The sequence below is a fragment of the Rattus norvegicus genome, chromosome 1, assembly GCF_036323735.1.
Source record: "Rattus norvegicus strain BN/NHsdMcwi chromosome 1, GRCr8, whole genome shotgun sequence".
NCBI lineage: Eukaryota > Metazoa > Chordata > Mammalia > Rodentia > Muridae > Rattus > Rattus norvegicus.
In genome coordinates, this window is record NC_086019.1 from 30,741,653 (window position 1) to 30,764,511 (window position 22,859).

The 22,859-nt window shown below is 43.4% G+C and overlaps 2 protein-coding genes and 1 pseudogene across 3 annotated transcripts; 1 reads left to right on the forward strand and 2 right to left on the reverse strand.

Moving 5' to 3' along the window:
* On the reverse strand, window positions 4,875-5,358 carry Rpl26-ps2 (ribosomal protein L26, pseudogene 2; annotated as a pseudogene).
* Lrrc14b (leucine rich repeat containing 14B) lies at window positions 6,451-12,584 on the forward strand. 2 transcript variants are annotated; one of them, XM_063271819.1, is made up of 3 exons: window positions 6,451-8,757; window positions 9,148-9,299; window positions 10,897-12,325. In XM_063271819.1, exons 1-3 carry the CDS (start codon window positions 8,293-8,295, stop codon window positions 11,540-11,542), a joined length of 1,263 nt encoding a protein of 420 aa, XP_063127889.1. In that variant the 5' UTR covers window positions 6,451-8,292; the 3' UTR covers window positions 11,543-12,325. The 2 variants fall into 2 exon arrangements, with proteins under 2 accessions (XP_063127889.1, NP_001102803.1); NM_001109333.1 differs by having other exon boundaries at window positions 8,413-9,299; window positions 10,897-12,584.
* Window positions 12,585-15,357: 2,773 nt separating this feature from the next.
* Window positions 15,358-22,821, reverse strand: Ccdc127 (coiled-coil domain containing 127). Its single transcript, NM_198766.2, has 3 exons — window positions 22,742-22,821; window positions 20,710-20,840; window positions 15,358-17,521 (listed from the first exon to the last, which is right to left on the reverse strand). Exons 2-3 carry the CDS (start codon window positions 20,828-20,830, stop codon window positions 16,854-16,856), a joined length of 789 nt encoding a protein of 262 aa, NP_942061.2. The 5' UTR covers window positions 20,831-20,840; window positions 22,742-22,821; the 3' UTR covers window positions 15,358-16,853.
* Window positions 22,822-22,859: the final 38 nt, after the last annotated feature.

Consider the following 22,859-nt stretch of genomic DNA (forward strand, 5'->3'; position numbering starts at 1 on the left):
TGGTTGAGATTAGAGACCCCCAAGTGTCTGGGTCAGTTGACTCTGTTTGTCTTCTTGTAGTGTCTCTGTCCCCTCTGGGTTCCTCAATCCTTCTCCCAGCTCTTCCACAAGACTTCTTGAGCTCCATCTAATGTTAGGCTGTGGGTCACTACATCTGTTTGGTCAGCTGCTGGGTGGAGCCTCTCAGAGGACAGTTATGCTAGTTTCCTGTCTGCAAGCATAACAGAGTATCACTAATAGTGTCAGGAATTGGTTCTTGCCCATGGGGTGGATCTCAAATTGGGCCGTCCATTGGTTGGCCACTCCCCAGTCTCTGGTTCATCTTTGTCCTTGTACCTCTTATAGGCAGGACAAATTCTGGGTTGAAGGTTTTGTGGGTAGGAGGGTGTCCTTATTCCTCCACTGGGAGCCCTGTCCACAGAAGGTGGCCATATACGTACTGCTCCATATACATACTGCTGTTAGTCTCAGCTAGAGTCACCCTCAAATACTCCCTGGAGCCTCCCCCATCCCAGGTCTCTGATATGTCCTAGAGATTCCCTGCCATCTCTGTTCACTCTCCCAGCCCTTTCTCCCCAGCTTGCCCTACACCTGATTCCCTGCCCTCTTCATTTCCCTCCCCATTCTGTTTCCCACCTAGTTTCTTCCCTCTATCTACCTCTGTGGTGGTTTGAATATCCTTGGCCCAAGGAATGGCACTATTAGGAGGTGTGGCCTTGTCGGAGTAGGTGTTGTTTTGTTGGAGGAAGTGTGTCACTGTGAGGGTAGGCTTTGAGGCCCTCTTCTAGCTACCTGAAAGACAATAGTCTTCTTCTGCTTGACTTTGGACGAAGACATAGAACTCTCAGTCCCTGCAGTGCTGTACCTGCCTAGGCACTGTTATGTTCCTCCCACCTTGATGATGTAACTCTTGTAGGTTTCAAAGTACAGTTGCCAACATAAGATTCAGCACTGGACCTCTCTGGACCAGAGTTTCTGTATGCTGGCCCTGAGGAAACAGGTGAGGAGATTTCACCTCCATGATGCTGGTCTTCTTAATCACAGCTGATTCTTCAGACCCAGATGATCGATAATGATTGATGATTGTCCCAGTGAAGCAAAGTTATCATGGTTCTTAACCTAAATTTAATGGTTCTTAATCCAAAGTATCTCATAAATTGCCTTGGTAGAGCCTTTGAAGGACTTTCAAACTTCCCTCTGAAATTTCACAAGCCACGTCTCCATCATCTGCACTGTTCTTGGATTATCTTCTGTGGGTTTTGGGGGGTCCCGCGTCTGCTCTGCCACAGGGCACCACCACTCAGGGAGGCAGGACGTGGGAAGTTGACCCGCTTACCCCATCGCAGAGCGGATGTCTGGCTGAAGGGAAGTCCCAGGACACTGTTCCAAGGGGTAGGGAAGCACAGTCTGAGACTTGAGGGTCCCAAACCGGTGGAGAGGCCGGGGTCCTCTAGTTCTCAGGCTTTCTGGCATTCTGGCACCACTGGAAGCCATGGAAGAGCTGAGAATGGAGTGGGTCGTGCAGGCTGGATCTAACCCGGGGCTGAAGGGGGGAAGGGGGAAGCTCCAGCCGGTCCGGCGGGGAGAGTCTTTAGCTTGATGGTGGTGGGCTTGAGCTTGGCTTGGTAGTGGTTGGCTGAGAGCACAGAGAGGCCTTCTAGCAGAGCTTAGACCACAGCTCTGTGGGTGAAGACCTTCTCCGTGGCTCTCTGTGGCTCCCCGTGGTGAATCCCGATGAAAAGAGGCAGTCCACAGCTTTAAGGCATTTATTGTGGGGGCAAAAAGTAGATGAGTAAAACCATACCCCACTTCTCAGAGTGGACCTCCTTTTGCAGGGAGGAGTGTCTGGGAAGCAAAGGCTAAGCCTCCAGGCCTTTAGGTACCTCATTATAATGGAGATCTGTCTTGAGCTGATGTGGTCTGTGGTCATGTCCTCTACCTGTGGAGGGCCTTGGGGTGTTGCCCTTACATGATTGATGGCCACAGATCTATGGAGGGCTGTGGATAGTGACAGGGGCCTGGTGCCCAGGAGTCAGGCAAAATGCCTACCGTCCATTCAGGGTCACCAGGGTCTCTAGCCTTATCTCAATCAGGAACCAAGCTGCCTTTCACAGTCCCACACACTTCTAAGCTCCTGTCCAGCTCATTTGAGCTCTGAACACTCAATGGCTTTTCTAACCCAAATATGACCACAACTCTTTCCAAAATATGGTCAGGCCTGTCATAGTAATACCCCATTCTTGGTACCAATTTCTGTCTTAGAGTTTCAACTGCTGTGATAAAACACCATGGTAATGTAACTTGTATGAGAAAGGATTTCTCTTACAGCTTATAGTCCATAATCTAGAGAAGTAGGGACAGGAACTCAAGGCAGGAATCTAGAGGCAGATGCTGATGCAGAGGCCAAGGAGTAATGCCACTTGCTGGCTTGCTCAGCTTGCTTTCTTATACCTCTCAGAGCTGCCTTCCAAGCATGGCCCACAATAGGCTGTGCCATTCCCTATCAATCATTAATCAAGAAAATACCCCACAAGCTTGCCTACAGGATAACCTGATGGGGGCATTTTCTAAGTTGAAATTAGCCCTTATCAAATAACTCCAAACTAGCCAGCACGCATCATTCTGAATATCATTATTTATACTGATACTCGGTGCTATAAGCTTTCCCCTTAGGATTGCTTTCATTGTGTCCATTGGATTTTGGTATGTTTTATTTTTATTGAAGTCTAAAAATTCTAAAATTTCATTTTTACTTCTTTTTTGAACCAGTTATTACTCAGTGATGTGGTTTTTTGTTTGTTTGTTTTTGTTTTTGAGACAAGTTCTCACGATGTGGCCTTGGCTGGTCTAGGACTTACTATGAGACCAGGCTGGCCCGGAACTCATACAGATTATCCTAAATCAACATGATAAGGGAAGGAGAGAAAAGGAATAGCAATAGAAAGTGAAATCAGAATATCCTTATTTGCAAATGGTATAATTCTGTGCATAAAAGATTCCACTAGAAACTCTTAGAGTGGATAAAATTCAGCAAAGTAACAGGATACAAAATTATGATACAAAATTAGTAACTTTCTTATATACCAACAACAAACATACAAAGAGGCTCTTTGAAGCTCCCAATAGTCTCAAAAATATCTTGGAATAAAATTAATGAACTAAATGAAAGGCTTGTATAAGGGAAACATTATGACACTGAAGAAAGAGATTGAAGATACCAGAAGATAGGAATAATTCCCATGCTCAGTTCCCAGTACTCACATGATGTCTCACAACTATCTGTAACTCAGGTGTCAGGGGATTCAATACCCTCTTCTTTTGAACTCTACAGGAACTAGGCCTACACAAAGTCCACAAATATATAGGCATGCAAAACACCCATACTCATAAAGTTTTAGAAATTTTTAATAATAAAAATGAAATGTATAGGATTTAGATGGAACGGAAGCAATCATTCTGAGCAAAGTAACCCAGACCCAGAAAAACAAACACTACGTGTTCTTTCTTATACCTAGATGCTAACTTAGAATCTTTCTTTCTTTTTTTTTTTTTACTTTGAATCTTTCGATATAAATTTCAGTACTCAAAAAGGTCAGAAAGTTGTTGGAGGACTATGGGGGGAGGGGCATGAGATTTCAAGGCAGGGAAGATAGATCATGGATGATACGAAGGAGGAATGGTGAAGAACTGAGCAGGAAAATGGGGGTGGGGTGGGGGATGTGATAGCAAGTTAGGTAAGAGTCGGAAGAGGGAGAACTAAAACTAAAGATCCTTGAGTCATGTGAAAGTCTACTGCTGTAGACACTTCATAAAATATACTTAATACACATATAAAGAGTTTAAATAGAGTTACCCTTTAATGGGGTTAAAATTCCCTCTCCTGGACACTATATGCTATCAAATAAAAATCCCTGAGCCAGGAATGGGTTACCATTTTTAAAGTTTTGGTCAGTAGAGTTCCATAAACCCACAAACATTACAGTCTTTCATGCCTATCACCATTGTTTTTGGTTACTCTCCAGAACTTCCTGGTGAGACACATTGCTGAAGATACCATATACTGGAGTCATGGAACATGGAGAAATCAGTGTCAGTTCTAGCTACTTTTCCTAGTGCTGGAGGGTGCAATGCATGCTAATGGGGAAAAAAAGTAATCTGTAGACTCTTAAAGTTACAACAATGACCAGACTAACAGAATATGACCACTGTATGAAAGTGGTATGCACTCTGGGAGTAATCAATCATTTTCTGATTGGATTTATGGTCCACTACACAAGAAAGGATGCATGTCTGGTATTATTATAGAGGCCAATAACCCATGGTTAGAAGATCGGAGACCCTAGGGGAGAACCTACAATTAATATTCTGCTAAATGGACATAATATTAAATTGACTCCTAGTGATTTTTCTATTATCATAACCATAGATTAGTGCATCTCTCAATCCTAATCAAAGAAGCATCCTTTAGCAGAAGATGGAGATTAATACATAGATACACAACTATTCAGCGTGCAGAGAATAAGTTACTGTGGAGTGTTTAGCAATAATTGGGACATCTATATCATATCTCCTCTCCTCCTGGGCTCAGGGATTACCACAGAAGATGGGATGGAAAGGTTGTAAGACACAGCGAGGCTAAATGACTACAACAAAACAGTATTTTCAAGACACAAGTTGGACACATGAATTGATATGGGTTGTGACAGCATGTAGGAAAAAAACAGTACAAAAATCAAGACAAAGTACCATCGTGGAAATGCAATGTAGGTATGAAATCTCACCTGTAACTGAGAAGATATTGGCAAGCAATTGCCTCTACTCAGTTTTCTTTAAGGATGTGACCCCTGAGAGGCTACTTTTTTTTTTCTTTTTTTACTACTTAAGCAGTCTTTAATGAAAACTGGGCATGACATTTCTACTCCTGCATCTTCTCGATAGTTTCTTCCTTGTATTTGCCCTTCTCCTTTCCTACTTGCCGGGACTTGGCTTTCCTCTCCAGGATCTTCTTGCGGTCCTTGTCCAGCTTTAGCCTGGTGATAACCACCTTGCTGGGGTGGATGCCCACATGGACAGTTGTGCCGTTAGCCTTCTCTCGCTGGACTCGCTCAATGTAGATGACGTATTTCTTCCTGTACACTTGGACCACTTTGCCAATCTGCTGGCCTTTGTAGTGTCCTCGAACAACCTGAACTTCGTCGTCCTTTTGAATGGGCATAGACCGAACATTATACTTCTGTCTCAGTTCTTTGGAAAGCGGAGAAGACATGATCTTCCTCCGAATGTGAGATGGTGCATTGAAATGCCGTTTGCGGTTCTTGCTTCGGTCAGAAGTCACGAAGGGATTGAACTTCATTTTGGAGGCTGCAATCCAGCGATGGCCGCAAAAGGGGAGAGGCTACTTTTAATAAGGGTTCTCAAATGCCTCAACCCCCCTTCTAGACCACTGTTCACAGGTAGGGGAGAAAAGCTGGTAACTAGGACAAGGGGATGTGGACCTGTTTAGAAGTAGTTCTTCAGGGGTGATTCCAATCTCTGCTGTGAGGATACCAGCTGCCCAGTTCAGTAATGTCAGGTTACCAAACATGAATCAGCAGCAGCGGTACAATCCATAGAAACAACCAGGCCTCCTCCCCATTGGCAGGAGTCAGCAGGAGCAACCAAAACCAGAGGGATACAACGAGAAGTTGTTTGCTATGCTTCTCTCAACAAAATGAAGATCAGCAAAGACACGAGATCAATGAAGCGTTGCAAGGCTAGCTATGTAAGCGCCCTGTCACTGTCAGCTGAGTTCTGTTTATACTCTGTCCTGACATCAATCCTCTCACAGAAACACACAAGAGTCTATCTCAGCAAAACATCACGTAAGTCTGCATCACATGACCCAAATCGAAACTTCCCCTTCAGCTACTCATACTTCAGTAAATAGTCTTACACCTATTCACATATTGGCAATGCTGGAACACGTTACATTGGGAGGAAATAGTTGACATAGGGTGGGAGTAGGAGAGGAATTGGGGCAGCGAGAATGAGGTGTGGACTGGATCAAAACACATATGAGTGTACATGAATCTCATAATTTTTTAAAGAAAAATAATCACAAAATTATCACAAATAATTCTCTAGGCTCAACTTTATTTCCTGCCAAATAAGATAAAAATAGAAACATTCAGTGATTTTGTGTATGGGAAAGTGGATGATTGAATTCATATTTTAACAGGGAAACATTTCTAATATTGATGAAGCAGCAACCAGAGAGAGAGCTTTGCAAGTCAAAACTTTCTAGGATTGGGAAGAAGTGCTAACTGTTTTTTTTATTGTAAAGAGAAAGGGCGAGGTGGCTTAGAAATGAACTCAAAGGAGGTTCCTTAGATTGGTATGGTGGTGCATTCCTATAATACCAGTACTTGGGAGGCAGAGTCAGGAGGATCAGGGGTTCAAATTTATATGGCAAGTTCTAGACTACCCTAGGCTACATGAAATTCTGTATCAAAATAGAGAGAGAGAAAAAGAGTGATATTTCTCTTCAAGTTGAAATCTGTAGATTTCAAGTGAATGTTGGAGACCTGGTTTCACTTGCAATTAGAAATACGAAGTCATGAGAAGTTACAGACCAAAGAGGAACATAAGCTTTGCAATACAACTTTATTTGAGAAGCAATTGCAATGAGAATCAATACAAAAACAATCTTTATTGCACAAGCAGATATATGATGTCAAATTATCCATTTCAGGGCCAACGGGTGGTTTTGTAGGCACCTGCACTTGCTGCCTGACAACCAGAGTTAGATCCCCAGAACTCACATTTAAAAGAAAAGAATTACCTCATGCAGGCTGTCCTCTGACCTCCACATGCATACTGTGGCACACACATGCCTGTGCTTGTACACACACACACACACACACACACACACACACACACACACATGCACACACACTCACACAAATAAGTACACTATTTTAAGTATCCATTTCACCTGTGAAATTCCATAAGCATGACAGGAAATTCAAGGTACTCATGGAACATGTAAAATTTATATAATTCACTATGTATACTAGTATTTCCACACACATTTCAAAGTGACTCATATAGTAGTGAACTTAGACATAAATCAATAATAACCTAGTCACATGTACTTCAGAGTTTATACCTTAAAGGAGAGACATTTGGTATCACTAGTCTTGGTTCTCATTTAGAAGACATGGTAATACTTCAGAGGCCAAGACTGGGGAGAGGGCAAGGGGTGACATTAGGGCAAGGTCCTGTCGTGGATTGCCTTCCAGATAAATCCTACTCACTTAAGCAATGCTTGGGACTACACCATGGCATCATATTCCCACCTCTGTCCATGGCAGGGTTTCCGGGAGAGATAAAGCTCTGTCAGGAGGGAGTCACAGAAGGCCACACAGGAAAACTGGGGTATACTTGAGGGCAGGGCACTCACCTGGAATGGCCACTGTCTGCCTCCTGCCTCTCCCTCTCTTTCTCTATTATGACTTTCCTATAGGATCTAACCATTCAATACCTATGCTAGGGCTGAGAATCCACAGCCTATGGGTACCTACATTTAATTGTAGCATTCTTCACTAGTCCATCTCTCCACTCTTTTTTAAAATTACTCTTCTCTAACTGAAAGTCACTGGATATACAAATTACATTTATTTTTAAATTTATTTACTTTCATGTATATAACTACACTGTCACTCTCTTCAGACACACCAGAAGAGAACACTGGATCCCATTACAGATGGTTGTGAGCCACTATGTGATTGCCAGGAATTGAACTCAGGACCTCTGGAAGAGCACTCAGTGCTCGTAACCGCCAAGCCATCTCTCCAGCCCCAGTCCATATCTCTTTTTCAGTGAAACTGTTTCTCCCTTTTCTGGAAAGAAGGATCTGGGAGAAAAGAGAGGGTGCAGCCTCATGGCCGGTATTCTTAAAACATGAAAAGTGTTGTCTGAGATACCTAACCACGATCCTGGCCCTTGCATTCCTGACTCCTAGGTATTAGGAAAAGAAGGGTTTTACCCAAAGATCACCACCCACCCACAAGCAGCTCAGGATTTTGCTTCACTCAGATCTTTTGACTGGGATGGGCCTCAGTGGGGCAGAATATCCATTTGTATTGTAAGCCTGAGGCTACTTGTCCAAGAACCTAGAGGTTTGCCTCTTAGTGGTCCCACACTGTGCAACAAAACAAGCAGCTCTGCTTTCACCAGGAGGGTGCCCTAAGACAGACAAATGCCTCCACGGTTACAGCCAAACTGATACCCAAGAACCAAAATAGCAGTCAGATGACCACCAGGGCCAGTTTACCACTTTCTGTCCTGAGCCCAGAAGCAGCAGCAGCTAAAAATAGCCACAAACTCCACAGGCTTTGGGAGGAACCGCACGGACAGCACCATTCTGACACGATGAGGTCGCTTCGTTTCATTTCGGCTAAAGCTTTAGCGTCCCACCCCCAGCTGGTCCAGGAGAACCTGGATAGCATAGCCTACAACCTCTACCCACTTCTGTTCAAGACCAGTTACCTGCTAGAACAGGCGGACATAACCCGTGCTCTGCTGAGTCACTGGCCGCTAGAGGAGTTCCGGCTGGCTGTGCTACTAGGGCCAAACATTGACCACCCGGAAGACCTGCGTGATCGTGCCTGCAAGGCCTGCCTGGAGGCCTGTATGCAGGGCATAGCTGACCATGTGCTGAGAAGTGGGAGCAACCGCCTTCGGGTAGCGGATTTCACCGGCATCCAGGATGTACAGGTGCAGCAATGTCCTTGTGGGAGGGCACTAGGAAGGTGGGGCCGTACCAAGGTGCTGGCCAGGATCTGCTGCCAGCTCCAAGGACAGCCCTGCACAGCTGGGCACCCCATTGAAGTCTTTGCTGACCTCTTTGTCACAGAAGGCAACTTTGACATGGTGGTGCAGGCCCTGAAGCCGTCAGGCCCAGCACCTCTGCAGGTCTGTTGCCCTTCACTCCGGGCAGACAGCCTGAGCCCTGGGCAGCTCCTACAAGTGCTTGGCCTGGCTGGGCCAGGCAAGCTTAGAAAATTGGAGGTAGTACACAATGTACGGTTGCATGCTGGCCATGTGCAGCAGCTGCTGGCCCAGGTGGGCTTCCCTCAGCTGACCTCACTCACCTTGCCCACCAAGGCGTTCGATGCTCCTCCAACCTGTGCTCCAGATCCAGAGGGTGAGGATCTCCTCCTTACCTCTATTGCCTGGGAGCTCAGCCAGATGAACCAGCTCACTGAGCTAAGTGTAGCTTTCTCTACACTGACTGGGAAGATCCAAACATTGCTTAGGTAAGTCTCAGATAGTTGGGTACAGGGTCTGGTACAGCACGCTGGAGTCACTGAGGAATAGGGATAGGATCTGTTTACACAATGTTCTCTGGGCATGTGTTGGCCAGACCAGCAAGAATTAAAAGCCATCAGGAGAGAGTCAGAACACTGAACCAAATTGGAAGATGCTTTTCAATTAACAAAACCCAGACATAGGGCTTGCCCATAATCCCAGTGCTCAGAAGGCATAGCCAGTAGCATTTTAAGTTTGAGATCAGCTACAAAGAGAGGCCCTATTTCAACAAACAGAACAAGGGCTGAGAGTATAAGCTAGTTGTGTACTAAAACAATAGCAGGACCCTAGTTTTAGTTCTCAGAGAGGGAGAGAGGAGGAAGAAGCCATAAGAGAAAGAGGAAGGAGGGAGCTAGCTAGAAAGTACAGAAGTCACCAGACCTTCTACTGACTAGTATTGTAGAATGAGTTACCCAATATTTAGTGTCTTAAATCAACGTTTTCTCAGGATAGGAATGGGAGGGTAGCTCAGCATAGTGAGAACGTTGTCAGTTGTCAGCTGGATTGTGGTCTTACCTGAAAACCTGGTACTGCTCTCTCCTCCTCAGCAGCTGTACTATGAAGAAGGGCAGGAGGGTAGCTGCCGGGTAGCTCTGCGGTCAGGGTGATTTCATGTGGAGAGTACTATTCCAGTAGTAGGTTATCACTCATGGGCAAGCAGTGGAGAGGCAGCAAGAACAGGATAGTAGGGACAGAACAAGACCCCCACCACATACTGCCTTGTTTAACACGGGCAGTGAAGGGGATGTTCCCAGAAACATCCAGGGTGCCAGAAAATGTGTATCTTCTCATAAACCCTGGGTCCGGGGAAGTTAATGCAGACACACCTCCCCCCAGGTAACACAAGATGCCTAGTTGGGGATTATGGAGGCCATGTTCAGGCTGCTGGACATCTCAGCCCTGGGAACTGAATTGGCTCTATAGTCATCAGAGTGGCAGCACTCTCTCTCAAACTAATTCTATCTTTTGCTGTTCCCACAGCCAATATTCTGACGGTCCTGAGAACATGTGCATAATTTCCCTACCCAACTTGAAAGGTGGTGTTGGTCCATTTTCGGTTCAATTATTGACTGCTAAGCAGGCCCAGCAGCCATAGATTTCTAGGAGGAATGTGACTTCCATGTTTCACAAACTATTTTGATTTCTTTTTTAGACATTGCTTTAAAATATCATTCTTTTTTTATAAATCTTTTTTTAAGGATTTATTTATTATATATGAGTACACTTTAGCTGTCTTCAGACACACCAGAAGAGGGCATCGGATCTCATTACAGATGGTTGTGAGCCACCATGTGGTTGCTGGGATTTGAACTCAGGTCCCCCGGAAGAGCAGTCAATGCTCTTAACCGCTGAGCCATCTCTCCAGCCCTAAAATATCATTCTTAATTTATATGCCAATGTGAAATGAAATGTCAGCTGGAGTTCCTGGCAGGTTGCAGTCAGTGATCTCTAAGATAGAAAAATGGTTAGATTGTTCACCTTCACCAAAACTTTAGCTCAACTGAGACCCTCATGACGTTTGTGATGTTTTTGCCTACCTCACAGCCCCCTGAAGACCCCACTAAGAGTGCTGGACCTAGCCAACTGTGCCCTTAATCATGAAGACATATCCTTCTTAGCAAACTGTAACCACACTGCCCACTTGGAGGTGCTGGACCTTAGTGGACACAACCTGGTACACTTGTACCCTTCTACCTTCTTCAGGCTGCTGAGCCAGGCTGCCCAAACGCTGAAAGTTCTCACCTTAGAGGACTGCAACATCACGGACAGCCATGTTAACATGATGATTCTGGGCCTCAGCCCTTGCAGCCAGCTCCAGCAGTTCAAGTTCCTTGGGAACCCACTATCAGGCAGTGCTCTCCGGCGCCTTTTTGCTGCACTCTGCGAACTCCCTAGGCTGCGCCACATTGAGTTCCCAGTGCCAAAGGACTGCTACCCTGAGGGTGCTATCTACCCCCAGGATGAGCTGTCAGTGTCCAAATTCGACCAACAAAAATATGACATGATTGCAGAGGATCTGCAAGCAGTACTGCTTCGAGCTAACCGGGAGGATATTCAGGCCTCCACCCCACTTTTTGGAAGTTTTGATCCAGACATTCATGAAACCAGCAATGAACTTGGTACTTTCTTGCTGCAAGCTTTCAAAACTGCTTTGGAAAACTTTTCCAGAGCGCTAGAACAAATGGAGTAGGTCCTGGAATCATGGTACACGAGGCTATGCATTTCTAGTACCGAGGTCAGTCCTGGACGAGAAGATCAGGCTCAACCATTTGTCACCAGCAGCAACACTGCCACAAGATTTCCTTAGAGAAAACTGCAGGCATGCTCATTACATGCTGTAAGAGGAAGCCCAGCTATATGAATGAGACCTGAGGTGCTCCTGTGTGTTAGTAGCACAAGATCCTCAAAGAGAGGGGAAGCCACCTCAAGCTAAGATAAGGTGGAGGAGAATGTGAGCACCAGGCAGGGTGTAGTGGGAGCAGGGTCAACCACCCAGCTCTCATGCTATGAGAGGGAGAAATGAGAAAGTTTAGCTATGCTCTATGTGCTGTACATTTTATCAAATGACATCTGCCTACACATTTGGCTTCGTTTCCAACCGAAACAGACTTGCACCATTTTTTTGGCTACTGAGGACACTAGTCACTGCAATATGCCCAATGCTTCTTGGCATATTCTGGTCCCGTCTTCTGCTCAGAGTTCAAACCCTAAGACAGGCATTTCCAACCTGCACAGTATATGCAGCCACATGTGACAGAGGACAGCTATGAATGTGGCCCATTGCAAAGCTGTAAACTTACTGAAGACATTGAGATGAGCTTTTGAAATCTGTTGTGACTCAATTATACAGTTTTGAAGCATGAACTCTGTAGACGATAACAGATCTATAAAGCACCCAAATCAGTGCTTCTCAGAATAGCTGAGGCCTGGCCCTTTGCAACTCCTTTGAGAAATAAAGTACTACACAAAAAGACTTGGTGAGACTTCATTTCCAGTATTTGCTTTACCAAAGTACTACTTTAATTAAATGCTAATAAAATAGGAGTGTGGCTTAACTTACGCACAGTTTAATAATCTAAATTTTAAAACTTAGAGTATGAAAATAGTTCTTTCGTAACAGAAGTAAAAACCTTAGCTCCATAACCACCCGTGTGCCAACCTAGGCACTTGACTCCATTCGTAGTTCTGCATGTGACCCACCTGCTCAGGTACCTCCCCATTTCAGGACCTCCGTGACACCTCCTCCCACAGGAAAACACCCACACCTTCCCATGCTATCTCTGCCCTCATGGTCTGTCCCCATACCAGGTGCTCCCACTTGACCCTGAACATCAATAAAAATATGCCACTGACATTTTCAATTTAAAAGGACAGAAAGCAGACTTAGAATGGAAGGTGGCCATGCCAGAGACACAAACAGTTGATGTGATTCCCACGGAAAATGTGTCATTTTAAAAGATACACCTCAGAGAACGCCATGAAGTGGTCTGTGTAAGATCATATGGGCAGATCAGTGGAGTAACAGAAACTAGAGCCTATGCTGCTTCCTCCAGGATCTAATGAATTAGGAAACACAATCTAAAAAACTGTCTCTTAGATATACTAAAAAACCAACTTCTCAAAATACTGGTAATGCAGCAGAAAGGCATGGTAAACACCCACTGACAAGAGCTTTATCTGAAGCTGGGGTCACCTGGCTCACAGAATCTGCTGTCAACTCCGTCAAGATGGTTCTAAGAACTTAATGTGGAATATGAAGCACAAGCCAGGCTCCTGTCAGCATGCACTTCCTGGCTTGTCTGGGTTTGGTGTATGTATATGGGATGGATCCCCAGGTGGGGCAGTCACTGGACGGCCTTTCCTTCAGTCTCTGCTCCAAACTTTGTTTCCGTATCTCCTCCAATAAATATTTTTTGTTCCCCCTTCTAAGGACTGAGGCATCTGCACTTTGGTCGTCCTTCTTCTTGAGCTTCATGTAGTTTGTGGATTGTATCAGGTAATCAGAGCTTTGTGGTTATACCCATTTATCAATGAGTGCATACCATGTGTGGGTTTTTTGTGATTGGGTTACCTCACTCAGGATGATATTTTCTAGTTCCATCCATTTGCCTATGAATTTCATGAAGTCATTGGTTTTGATCGCTGAGTAATATTCCATTGTGTAGATGTACATTTTCTGTATCCATTCCTCTGTTGAGGGACATCTGGGTTCTTTCCAGCTTCTAGCTATTATAAATAAAGCTGCTATGAACATAGTGGAGCATGTGTCCTTGTTATATGTTGGAGCATCTTTTGGGTATATGCCCAGGAGAGGCAGAATTGGGTCCTCAGGTAGTACTATATCCAAATTTCTGAGGAACCTCCAGACTGATTTCCAGAGTAGTTGTACCAGCTTGCAATCCCACCAACAATGGAGTGTTCCTCTTTCTCCACATCCTCACCAGTATCTGCTGTCACTTGAGTTTTTTATCTTAGCCACTCTGACTGGAATAAGGTGGAATGGCAGGGTTGTTTTGATTGGCATTTCCCTGATGACTAAGGATGTTGAGCATTTCTTTAGGTGCTTCTCAGTCATTCGATATTCCTCAGTTGAGAATTCTTTGTTCAGCTCTGTAGCCCATTTTCTTAATAGGGTTATTTGGCTCTCTGGAGTCTAACTTCTTGAGTTATTTGTATATTTTGGATATAAGCCCTCTATCAGATGTAGCTGTCTCCTAAGAGGCTCTACCAGAACACGACAAATAGAGAGGCGAATGCTCGCAGCCAACCACTGAAGTAGAACAGCGTCCCCAGTGGAGGAATTAGAGAAAGGACTGAAGGAGCTGAAAGGGCTTGCAACCCCATAAGAGCAACAATACCAACCACCAGAACCCCCAGGGACTAAACCACCATCCAAAGACTACACATGGACAGACCCCTGGCTCCAGCTGCATATGTAGCAGAGGATGGCCTTGTTGGGCATCAGTGGGAGAATTCCTTCATCCTGCCTGCCAAGGCTCAATGCCCCCATGTAGGGGAATGTCAGGGTGGGTAGGTGGTAAGGGGTGAGTGGGGGAAATATGCTCAGGGAGAGGGAATAAGCAGGGAGAAGTGGGATGGGATAGGGGGTTTATGGACAGGAAACCAGGAAATGGGATAACACTTGAAATGTAAATTAAAAAAATCCAATAAAAAGAAAACAAGCAAGCAAGCAAACAAACAAAGACGCATGAGTTAAGTGCTTCTCAACCACTGTATAAAGGAACTGTTTTCTGGGTAAGCATTTTCAAGTTTGCTATCTCTCTATACCGGACTGCCAGACTAGGTACCCTGCCGTGAGCAGATTCCTGGGAGGGGCTTGACCTTTTCTTTTTTTTTTTTCTTTTCTATTTTTCGGGGCTGGGGACCGAACCCAGGCCCTTACCCGTGATAGGCAAGCGCTCTACCACTGAGCTAAATCCCCAACCCCGGGCTTGACCTTTTCAAAGAAAGATATGTCCCCGGAAGACTGTTGCCTCTTTGTCTAAGGAGGATATCTTGCAGTTTAGAGATTCACCTTATGTCCTTGGGCACTTCCCAGTACTCCCCCGCCCTAAGCTTCAGTTCCTACTTCAAGCGCTTTAAATGCTGTACATTCCCCTCAAAAAACAGACCTTGACAAGGACACTGCTTGGTCTCACTCCTCTTTCTCGCCCTTTCTCCCGCAGGTATGGGTCCCCCTTGACCCCCACAAATAACTGGGTCCCCGCTGACGGGGGCAGGGTGAGTGGGGGGAACACCCTCATAGAAGCAGGGGGAGGTGGGATGGGATGGGGGGTTTATGGACAGGAAACCAGGAAAGGGGATAACACTTGAAATGTAAATTTAAAAAATCCAATAAAAAGAAAACAAACAAGCAAACAAACAAACAAACAAAGACGCATGAGTTAAGTGCTTCTCAACCACTCTATAAAGGAACTGTTTTCTGGGTAAGCATTTTCAAGTTTGCTATCTCTCTATACAGTAAGATATGCGCAGGGTGAAATATAGGATCTAAACACAAGCTGACCACTTTATTCACTTCCTTCATGGCCACTGACAAATAACGCACACACACAGGGTCCCACACCTGTGAGTCAGACACCCAGCTCACATCCATTCCAACAAAATTCTACCTATGACTTAGACAAATTGCTTTCTCCATATCGAGGCTCCAGATCCCACCCTCTGTAAAATAAGGCTCTGTGGAAAAGCTCACTTAACAGACTTCGGAGTGCATCCTCACACACGGCTAGTTCACAGGAGTCTAGATGCTGGGAGTTTCCAGGACTAGTAACTAGCAAGAGTGGCTCACCACACGTAGACTGCTTACAGACTACAAGTGATCTCTAGCACTTGCCTTCCTGTAGGAATGGAACTGTATGAAGGGTCACATGAATAGCCCTCCCTCTACTAAAATCCTGATAGTCCCCAGTGAGCTCTCCTGGGAACTTGTCATGTTTCTAGTAATACTCCTAAACTGAACAGTGCTTCCTGTGATTCTACAGTGTAACCCTGGGTGGCTCCATCAGGCTCCCTCTAGACTCTTCTGCATGCCTATTCTCTGCTGATTTTATCTTTCTTGCTATCATAAATCCTAGTCCTGAGGGCAACTATAGGTGGAGTCTTAGAAACCATGGCAAGTCATAGAATCTGGGTCTCTTGAAAAGTTACCATTTACAAGATAATAGTACTTAGCCCATAAAACCAGAGTAAGGATTATATGAGTTATGTACAAAGGGTCAACTCATATAAGCTGTATGTAAATGCATTATAAGTACTTATCAATACATGCAAAATTATCAACCCAATAGTGTAATCCACCCTTGTAATCACAGCACTTGGGAGCCTGAGGCAGGAAGACTACACATATGAGGCCCACCTGGGCTATGCAGTAAGACTGTCTCAAAAGAATAGTAAAGAGTCACACAAAAAGCAACACTATTACTTTTAAATGACAAATAATATTGACTGCATATCATTGCTAATAAATAACATGCTTATTGACCAGCTCAATTCTAAATATTCACTGGGGCACTGTCTGGGCATAAGAAATATTTGGTGGTGTTTTTTGTTTTGTTTTGTTTTGTTTTGGTATGTGTGTATGTGGGTGTTCCAAAAAGATAAATCTTGGTAATATAACTACTATATTATGGAATCAGAAAAGGGAGAACAATTATTAGAGAGATAAAACTGCAGAACATTTCTTAGAGTAATATTGTATTTTTCTTTCCCCTAGAACTAAAATGCATAGTTGTGCTTGTTTTGCTAACTATTAGCAGCTCAAAATGTTTAAAAAAAAAGTATCTCTAATAGCTGCATAGCATTATAAAAAAACATTATCTGCTAAGGCCCTACTGCACTGCTCAAAAGGTGGAAAGACTTGAGTTCTCACAAAGGGTAGCTGTTCTGGGCCACTTTTGGTAGCAAAGGAACAGAGTAAATATCAGAGACCGAATGCAGACTGCCATGGTGAATGACCCATTCTGGCCTTGAGTTTCATTTCATTCTGATTTTCCTAATATGACCTTCTCTATTTTTTTAAATTTTTTAAGTTCAACAAGTAGTTCCCAATATTTAAGATACATCCACATGAGCTTCCCATTTTGGCGTTTGTTGGTGTTCCAGACATCTCCACAATGCTTATCATGCTTAAATATGTCAGATAAGCCAGTTGCCATTTCTAGGTCGGCAGCCACTGGATCAGCAGATGTGCGCACCAGTAAGCTCTTCTCTAGCTGTTGCCGTGCACTACGGGGAAGAATCAGGCTACAGTAGATATTTTGGCGTTCCTCGAGAGCTTCTCCCACCTCCTTCAGCACAAGCTGGGCTCTCCTCTGCCACTCATCCTCTTCTTCCAGGCAGCTCAAATAGGCACGTCTCAGAGGCTGACGCTGGCTTTTTTCTTGTATGATCTGAGCCCGTTCCTGTTCAAGAAGCTTCTTTTCTTCTGCCAACTTACGCCCCTGAGAGATAAGGGCTTCTCGAAAGCTGGTTGTTCTGTTTTGCTCTTTTTCCAGTTCCAAAGAGAGCTGAGCAACAGCGCGCCGGTGTTCCGAGATCACAGCGTGGTATTTAGCGTCAAGATCCTGCTGGAAAGCAGCTGTTTGCTGATGATATGCTCTTCTTGCTTTTTCTATTTCTTTTTGGGATTCCCTAGACCAAATCCAACCTGACATAAATAAAAAAGATGACGAAGACATGTGAAGAGACATAACCAAAACCCTATGATTACTTAAAGAAAATACATAACACAGTAATGATAGTATTTCAGTAAAAGCCTAAGAGTTCAAAGGGACTAAGACATTAAATCAATGTAGATTACAAAATAGGCAAAGTCCTAAATCAGACCAGTGCTGGGCACTTAAGGCAGCACATATGACATCTCTGTTCTAGTGTCTAACATTTGTGGCTGGAAAAATTTATCACTGTTTTCCTTACTTTCAGTTATATGCTCTCCCTCACTATTCCATGACATTGCCAATATTTAAAAAAAAATTATGGATGGGTTTCAAATATTGGAAGCCCAGTTATCATCTCTTTATAGCTTAAGTCTGGTGGGTTTGCTGTTAGGTGAAGAAGTTCAACCTTAGGTTGGACTTGGTAGCAAGTCCTTGTAAACCCAGTACTTGGGAGGCTGAGCGAGGGGAGGATTCCAAGCCCAAAACCAGCCTGAACATGCAAACTGTGCAGGTGTCAAAGCAAAAACAGAAAAAAAAAAAAAAAAGAAAGAAAAAAGAAAGAAAGAAAGAAAGAAAGAAAGAAAGAAAGAAAGAAAGAAAGAAAGAAGGAAAAGTTGTACCAAGCCCAGAAAGATCAGATTTTAGTGTTATCTGAGGAAGACTTTAAGACAGCCACATAACTTCAAATCTCTAGTTACATAACATTCTGAACCAATAGGTTCCTAGATAAGTGGTTATTAGGTTTCAGAGGAAAGTGTGGCTATGAAGTAATAGTTGTCCTTTCAAAATGTGATGTTATCTTGACAAAAACAAGACCCTGAGACCCACGCTGAGTCTGCATGAAGCAACCACTAGCAAAACTGAGTAAACAATATTATCTCTCTGTGTCCCTTTTCACAATTGTATGTGGTCTACAATGACCTCAAAACTGTCTCTTTTGGGGGCTGGAGAGATGGCTCAGCCGTTAAGAGCACTGACTGCTCTTCCAGAGGTCCTGAGTTCAATGTTCAATTCCCAGCAACCACATGGTGGCTCACAACCATCTGTAATGAGGTCTGATGCCCTCTTCTGGCCTGTAGGCGTACATGCAGGCAGAAAGCTGTATGATGTATACATAATAAATAAATATTTTTTTTTTAAAACTGTCTCTTTTGACTGACCTGAGCTGTACTAAGTGATTAAGCTTGTTATACCAGACACTACACTTTTAGATATAAGATAGTTTCTTTACTACACAAGAGAAGAGAAAGTAGGAGAGGGAGAGGGATGAGAGAGGAAGGGGTACATGGACAGAGAGACAGGGAATAAGAAGGCACAGCAGAGACAAGGAGATATAAGCCTGCCAAAATACCACAGAGTTTTCAAAGTAAGCACAACCATACAAGTTTCTGAATTGTATTAAGAGTTATAAAACTTGGGGCTATGGATGTAGCTCAGTGATAAAGTTCTTGTCTAGCGTATACAAAGTCCCTGGCTTGATCATCAGAACCACAAAAGGAAGGAAAGAAGGAAGAGGGAAGGAGGGGAGGAAGGGAGGGAGGGAGGGAGGAAGGGAGGGAGGGAGGTAGGGATGGTGAAAGGAAGAAGCAGGGCTGGGGGATTGTTTGTGAAATTTAAATGATCAGAATACAAGTAGATTCTCATCCATCAATGGTTGTTAGTCAAGTAAGGTATTCATCTGCTGTTATTCAAGATCATAATGAAGGCTAGTTGATATTGCATGTTGCAATATACCTTCTCAAACCTATGGTAACTTACTTGTAGAAAACCCTTATGAGAATATAAGGGTAAAAATGTACCCCTGGTTTAGGCTGTCCTAGCCCACACCTATAATGTTGAGGACTGAGAAGCTGAGGCATAAAGATTGCGAGTTTGAGGCCAGTATAGTGAGACCCTGATTTCAAGTAACAAAAACCCAACAGTTATCCCTTAATACATTGTGAAACCAGGATAATCAATACAGAGACATAAAACATTCTTCAACCCTTCTCAGTACAAAACTTAGCAACTTGAACAAACATAAAGGAAAAGCATCAATTTGGAGGTTATGAGTTGGTATTAAAGCTACACATAAATCTGAAAAATTCAAGGCAAATGAAAGGGCCTCTCCTAGTCTCAAAGCTAACTCACTCACTCAAAGTGACTAATACCAGTGAGGAGGAGAATCCACTTATAATCGTTACGTGATTTTAAGGCTTCCCAGCTACTCAAAGATCCACAGCAATAGATACCTTTTAATGCTTAGTGCGCTGAGAGAGGATGACTGGCAGGAGCCTTTAGATGGCATCCTCTAGTTTAGTCCTGGACTGGCTGCAGGAAATGCTTAGATTCCCTCACTCCCTCCATGGTAAACTTCTGAACTGAGAAATTCAGGCACATAGAAACTACCGTACAGAAATGATCACTACTCATATGGGACGGTATTTGCTTTTGATTTACTTAATCTTCAGTTCTTTTTCTTAGATGACAACCAGGACCACAAGACATGAATAAACATAAGCCAGTTCTACATCAGTGATGTGTTCCCATCACAGGTAAAGACAGGGACTACAGTTTTCTCCAATTTTCTTTCCTACACTACGCCCACAGATTTTACACACATACACACACACACACACACACACACACACACACAGAGAGAGAGAGAGAGAGAGAGAGAGAGAGAGAGAGAGAGAGAGAGAGAGAGATTGAGAGGGAGCGCCTATGACTGGTAAGAGTCTCAGTGGTGTTTAGTTAATTTAAATGTGAGGATTTCTAGCCTGTAGAGTAGTTCTTTTTTCATGGGCAAACTCACCCAAATACTGACTTTAAAGATACTAAGCATACATCCTAACTGGTTTTCTTTCAGGTCAGTTTCTCTGTAGGTCCCGAGGAAGGTAATTAAGGAAAAGAGGTCCCCTTAGAATAGTGAAGCAATGGAAGAAAGTTAAAGCCTATTAAACCTAACCCACACCAAATGCTTTTGCTTCATTTAATCCTCACAAGATATGCTACCTTCTAGGAACAGGTAAACAGGATCAAAAAGACTAACTCTGTCACAGAGTCATTGTATAGGATAAAACTGCACTGTATTGGTCAAGTCCTTAAGCTGATTTTCTGCTGTCCGGCCCACGTAACAACCCATTCCTGGCATAATTTTGGACCAGAAAACAAAATAGTCAAGAAAACCATAACTTACGAAACGCTGCCAATCCGAGCATTGGCACCAACAGAGCATAATTCCACTTGCTTCCGTCACCCCCATCAGCCCTGGGATTGGGCTGGATATTCCAATTTGGGGGGTCGTTTAAGTTATTCATGGAGCTAGACCTTGAAGAAAATGAAAAAGATACTAACTATATAAGAGAAAGAGTATAGCTATTATGATCATATCACTTATTTATTTATTTTTTTTAGTTAAGAAACTGTTTTTCACTTTATGTGTTGCCTGGCATCCATGGCATCAAGAAGTTGCAATGTAGTGTGGGAGGAATACACTGTGTCTCAGGTGAAGTACAAGGAGAATGTGGTGATTTCTCCCTTCAGGTTCAGATGTACGGTTGTTGTAAATGATTAATACCTCGTGTGTAACATAACCAAAAGAAGGCGTCTCGACATGCACAGTTGATTGGCTAGACATTCTAAAAGTACCTGAGAGATGCTTCTGTATGATTCGTAAGCATTTGAGTGCCTATACTGATTACTTATAATAGGTCACAGACCATCCCAAATCCTAAAAAATTATGGATTGGCAATGAGCTACACATATATTAGTTCTACATTAATATTGCTTAATGTCAGAGCAGACTCAGCTCTCTCTTGGATTTACATAAAACTGGAATCCCCTATTAGTACACTTCTCAGAGTCTGTCTCCATTGTTAAGTTAGTGATGCATGACTGTACATGTTTCATATTGGTTGTCTCTGTAAGACTTTAATACAGCTGTACATAGATAACAATAAAACAATAAAAGTGAATCTACAATAGGCATTTGCTTTATATGAGCTGTGGTTTGAAGAATGAGCAGTTTTCCACAGACAGAAATCCAAGAGAAGTTTCTTACATGTGGGTCATGATCAGAGGACTACAGAAATCCCTTGCTTCATATTAGGGTATAACTCACAAACAAGGCTGGAGACCAGTATTAATATGAATTTACTAGTTTACAAACTAGCCAGGCAAGGTGGTGCATGCCTTTCATCTCAGAAGTCAAGGTAGCAGAGGCAGGCTGATCTCTTTGAGTTTGAAGACAGCCTAGTCTACATAGTGAATTTGAGGGTAGTCAGAACTATATAGAGTCTCTGTCTTAAATAAATAGAAATAAAATAAAAAAGTACCCATATTAGATGGGTATTTTCATAATGTAAAGTTATAAAAACATCCAGCTTGCCTATATGTAAAAAATACAATAAACACAAAATAGTTAACCAAGATGCATGTCAGAAATATGTAATTCAACCCAAATTTTGAAAGTTTTAGTGTTTTTAACAAACCTTTTTTAACATGTAAAGATGAGCAATTATGAGCAATAAATATATAGCCAAAATACATGGCTCAAAACTTGATGGCTTATAGGAACCATAGAATTAAGTTTGGTAGATTTTATATATATATATATATATATATATATATATATATATATATTTTTTTTTTTTTTTAAACAGGTAACTTTGAAAAACCTCCTACTATGTACAGCCAGCCATCTCTCAGATATCTGATGGGGAGCCCCAGCTGACAGCAAAAGCCTTGAAGGCAGTCAAGGCTCCCATATAAATTACAATTATTGGTTTACTTTTTATGCCATTTAATTCCACCGAAAATTTCAGCTATATTCGCTAGAAAAAACTCTCTGAAAGTGATTAAATCTGAGTGCGTTTGCGATAGCTTTCAGGATGACAACAGGCCGGTCCCCGAGCTTTCCAGCAGCTGTTAACGAAGATGAAAGCGATGGATATACTTTCTAGTTCAGTATTCTGGATTCTGCGTAGCTCAGTGCAGCTGCTCCTTGTCCAGCCACCAAGGGATCATTCCTACCCACAACAGAAGTTCAGGGCGGTAGCCCGCCCATTTCTTGAGATTCTAGCGCCCAACAAAATGGGTTCTTATGGAGCTTGCGTTCGCTTCCACTAGGACCCTACTTTCATCTGTCCGGATCCTCGGGCCCGGAGTGTCTTGGCAAACAAGAAAAACCACCCAAGAAGCACTTTAAGGACATTGGTACCTCACTTACCCCTGGAGCAAAGCCCATCAGCTAAGCTGACAGCCTATCTCACAGGTAATGCCACCGCCGCGTTTGCAGAGCGCAGGCGCACCACCACTCAGGCGAGCCAGGAGGAGCGTGTTGCGCA

Bases quoted from the DNA above. Each gene is read 5' to 3' on its own strand.
- Ccdc127 (NM_198766.2), bottom strand. From the start codon at position 20,830: ATGAATAACTTAAACGACCCCCCAAATTGGAATATCCAGCCCAATCCC. The intron at 17,522-20,709 runs GTAAGTTATGGT...TATTTATGTCAG, and splicing joins GCTCGGATTGGCAGCGTTTC to GTTGGATTTGGTCTAGGGAA.
- Lrrc14b (NM_001109333.1), top strand. From the start codon at position 8,413: ATGAGGTCGCTTCGTTTCATTTCGGCTAAAGCTTTAGCGTCCCACCCC. The intron at 9,300-10,896 runs GTAAGTCTCAGA...CCTACCTCACAG, and splicing joins AAGATCCAAACATTGCTTAG to CCCCCTGAAGACCCCACTAA.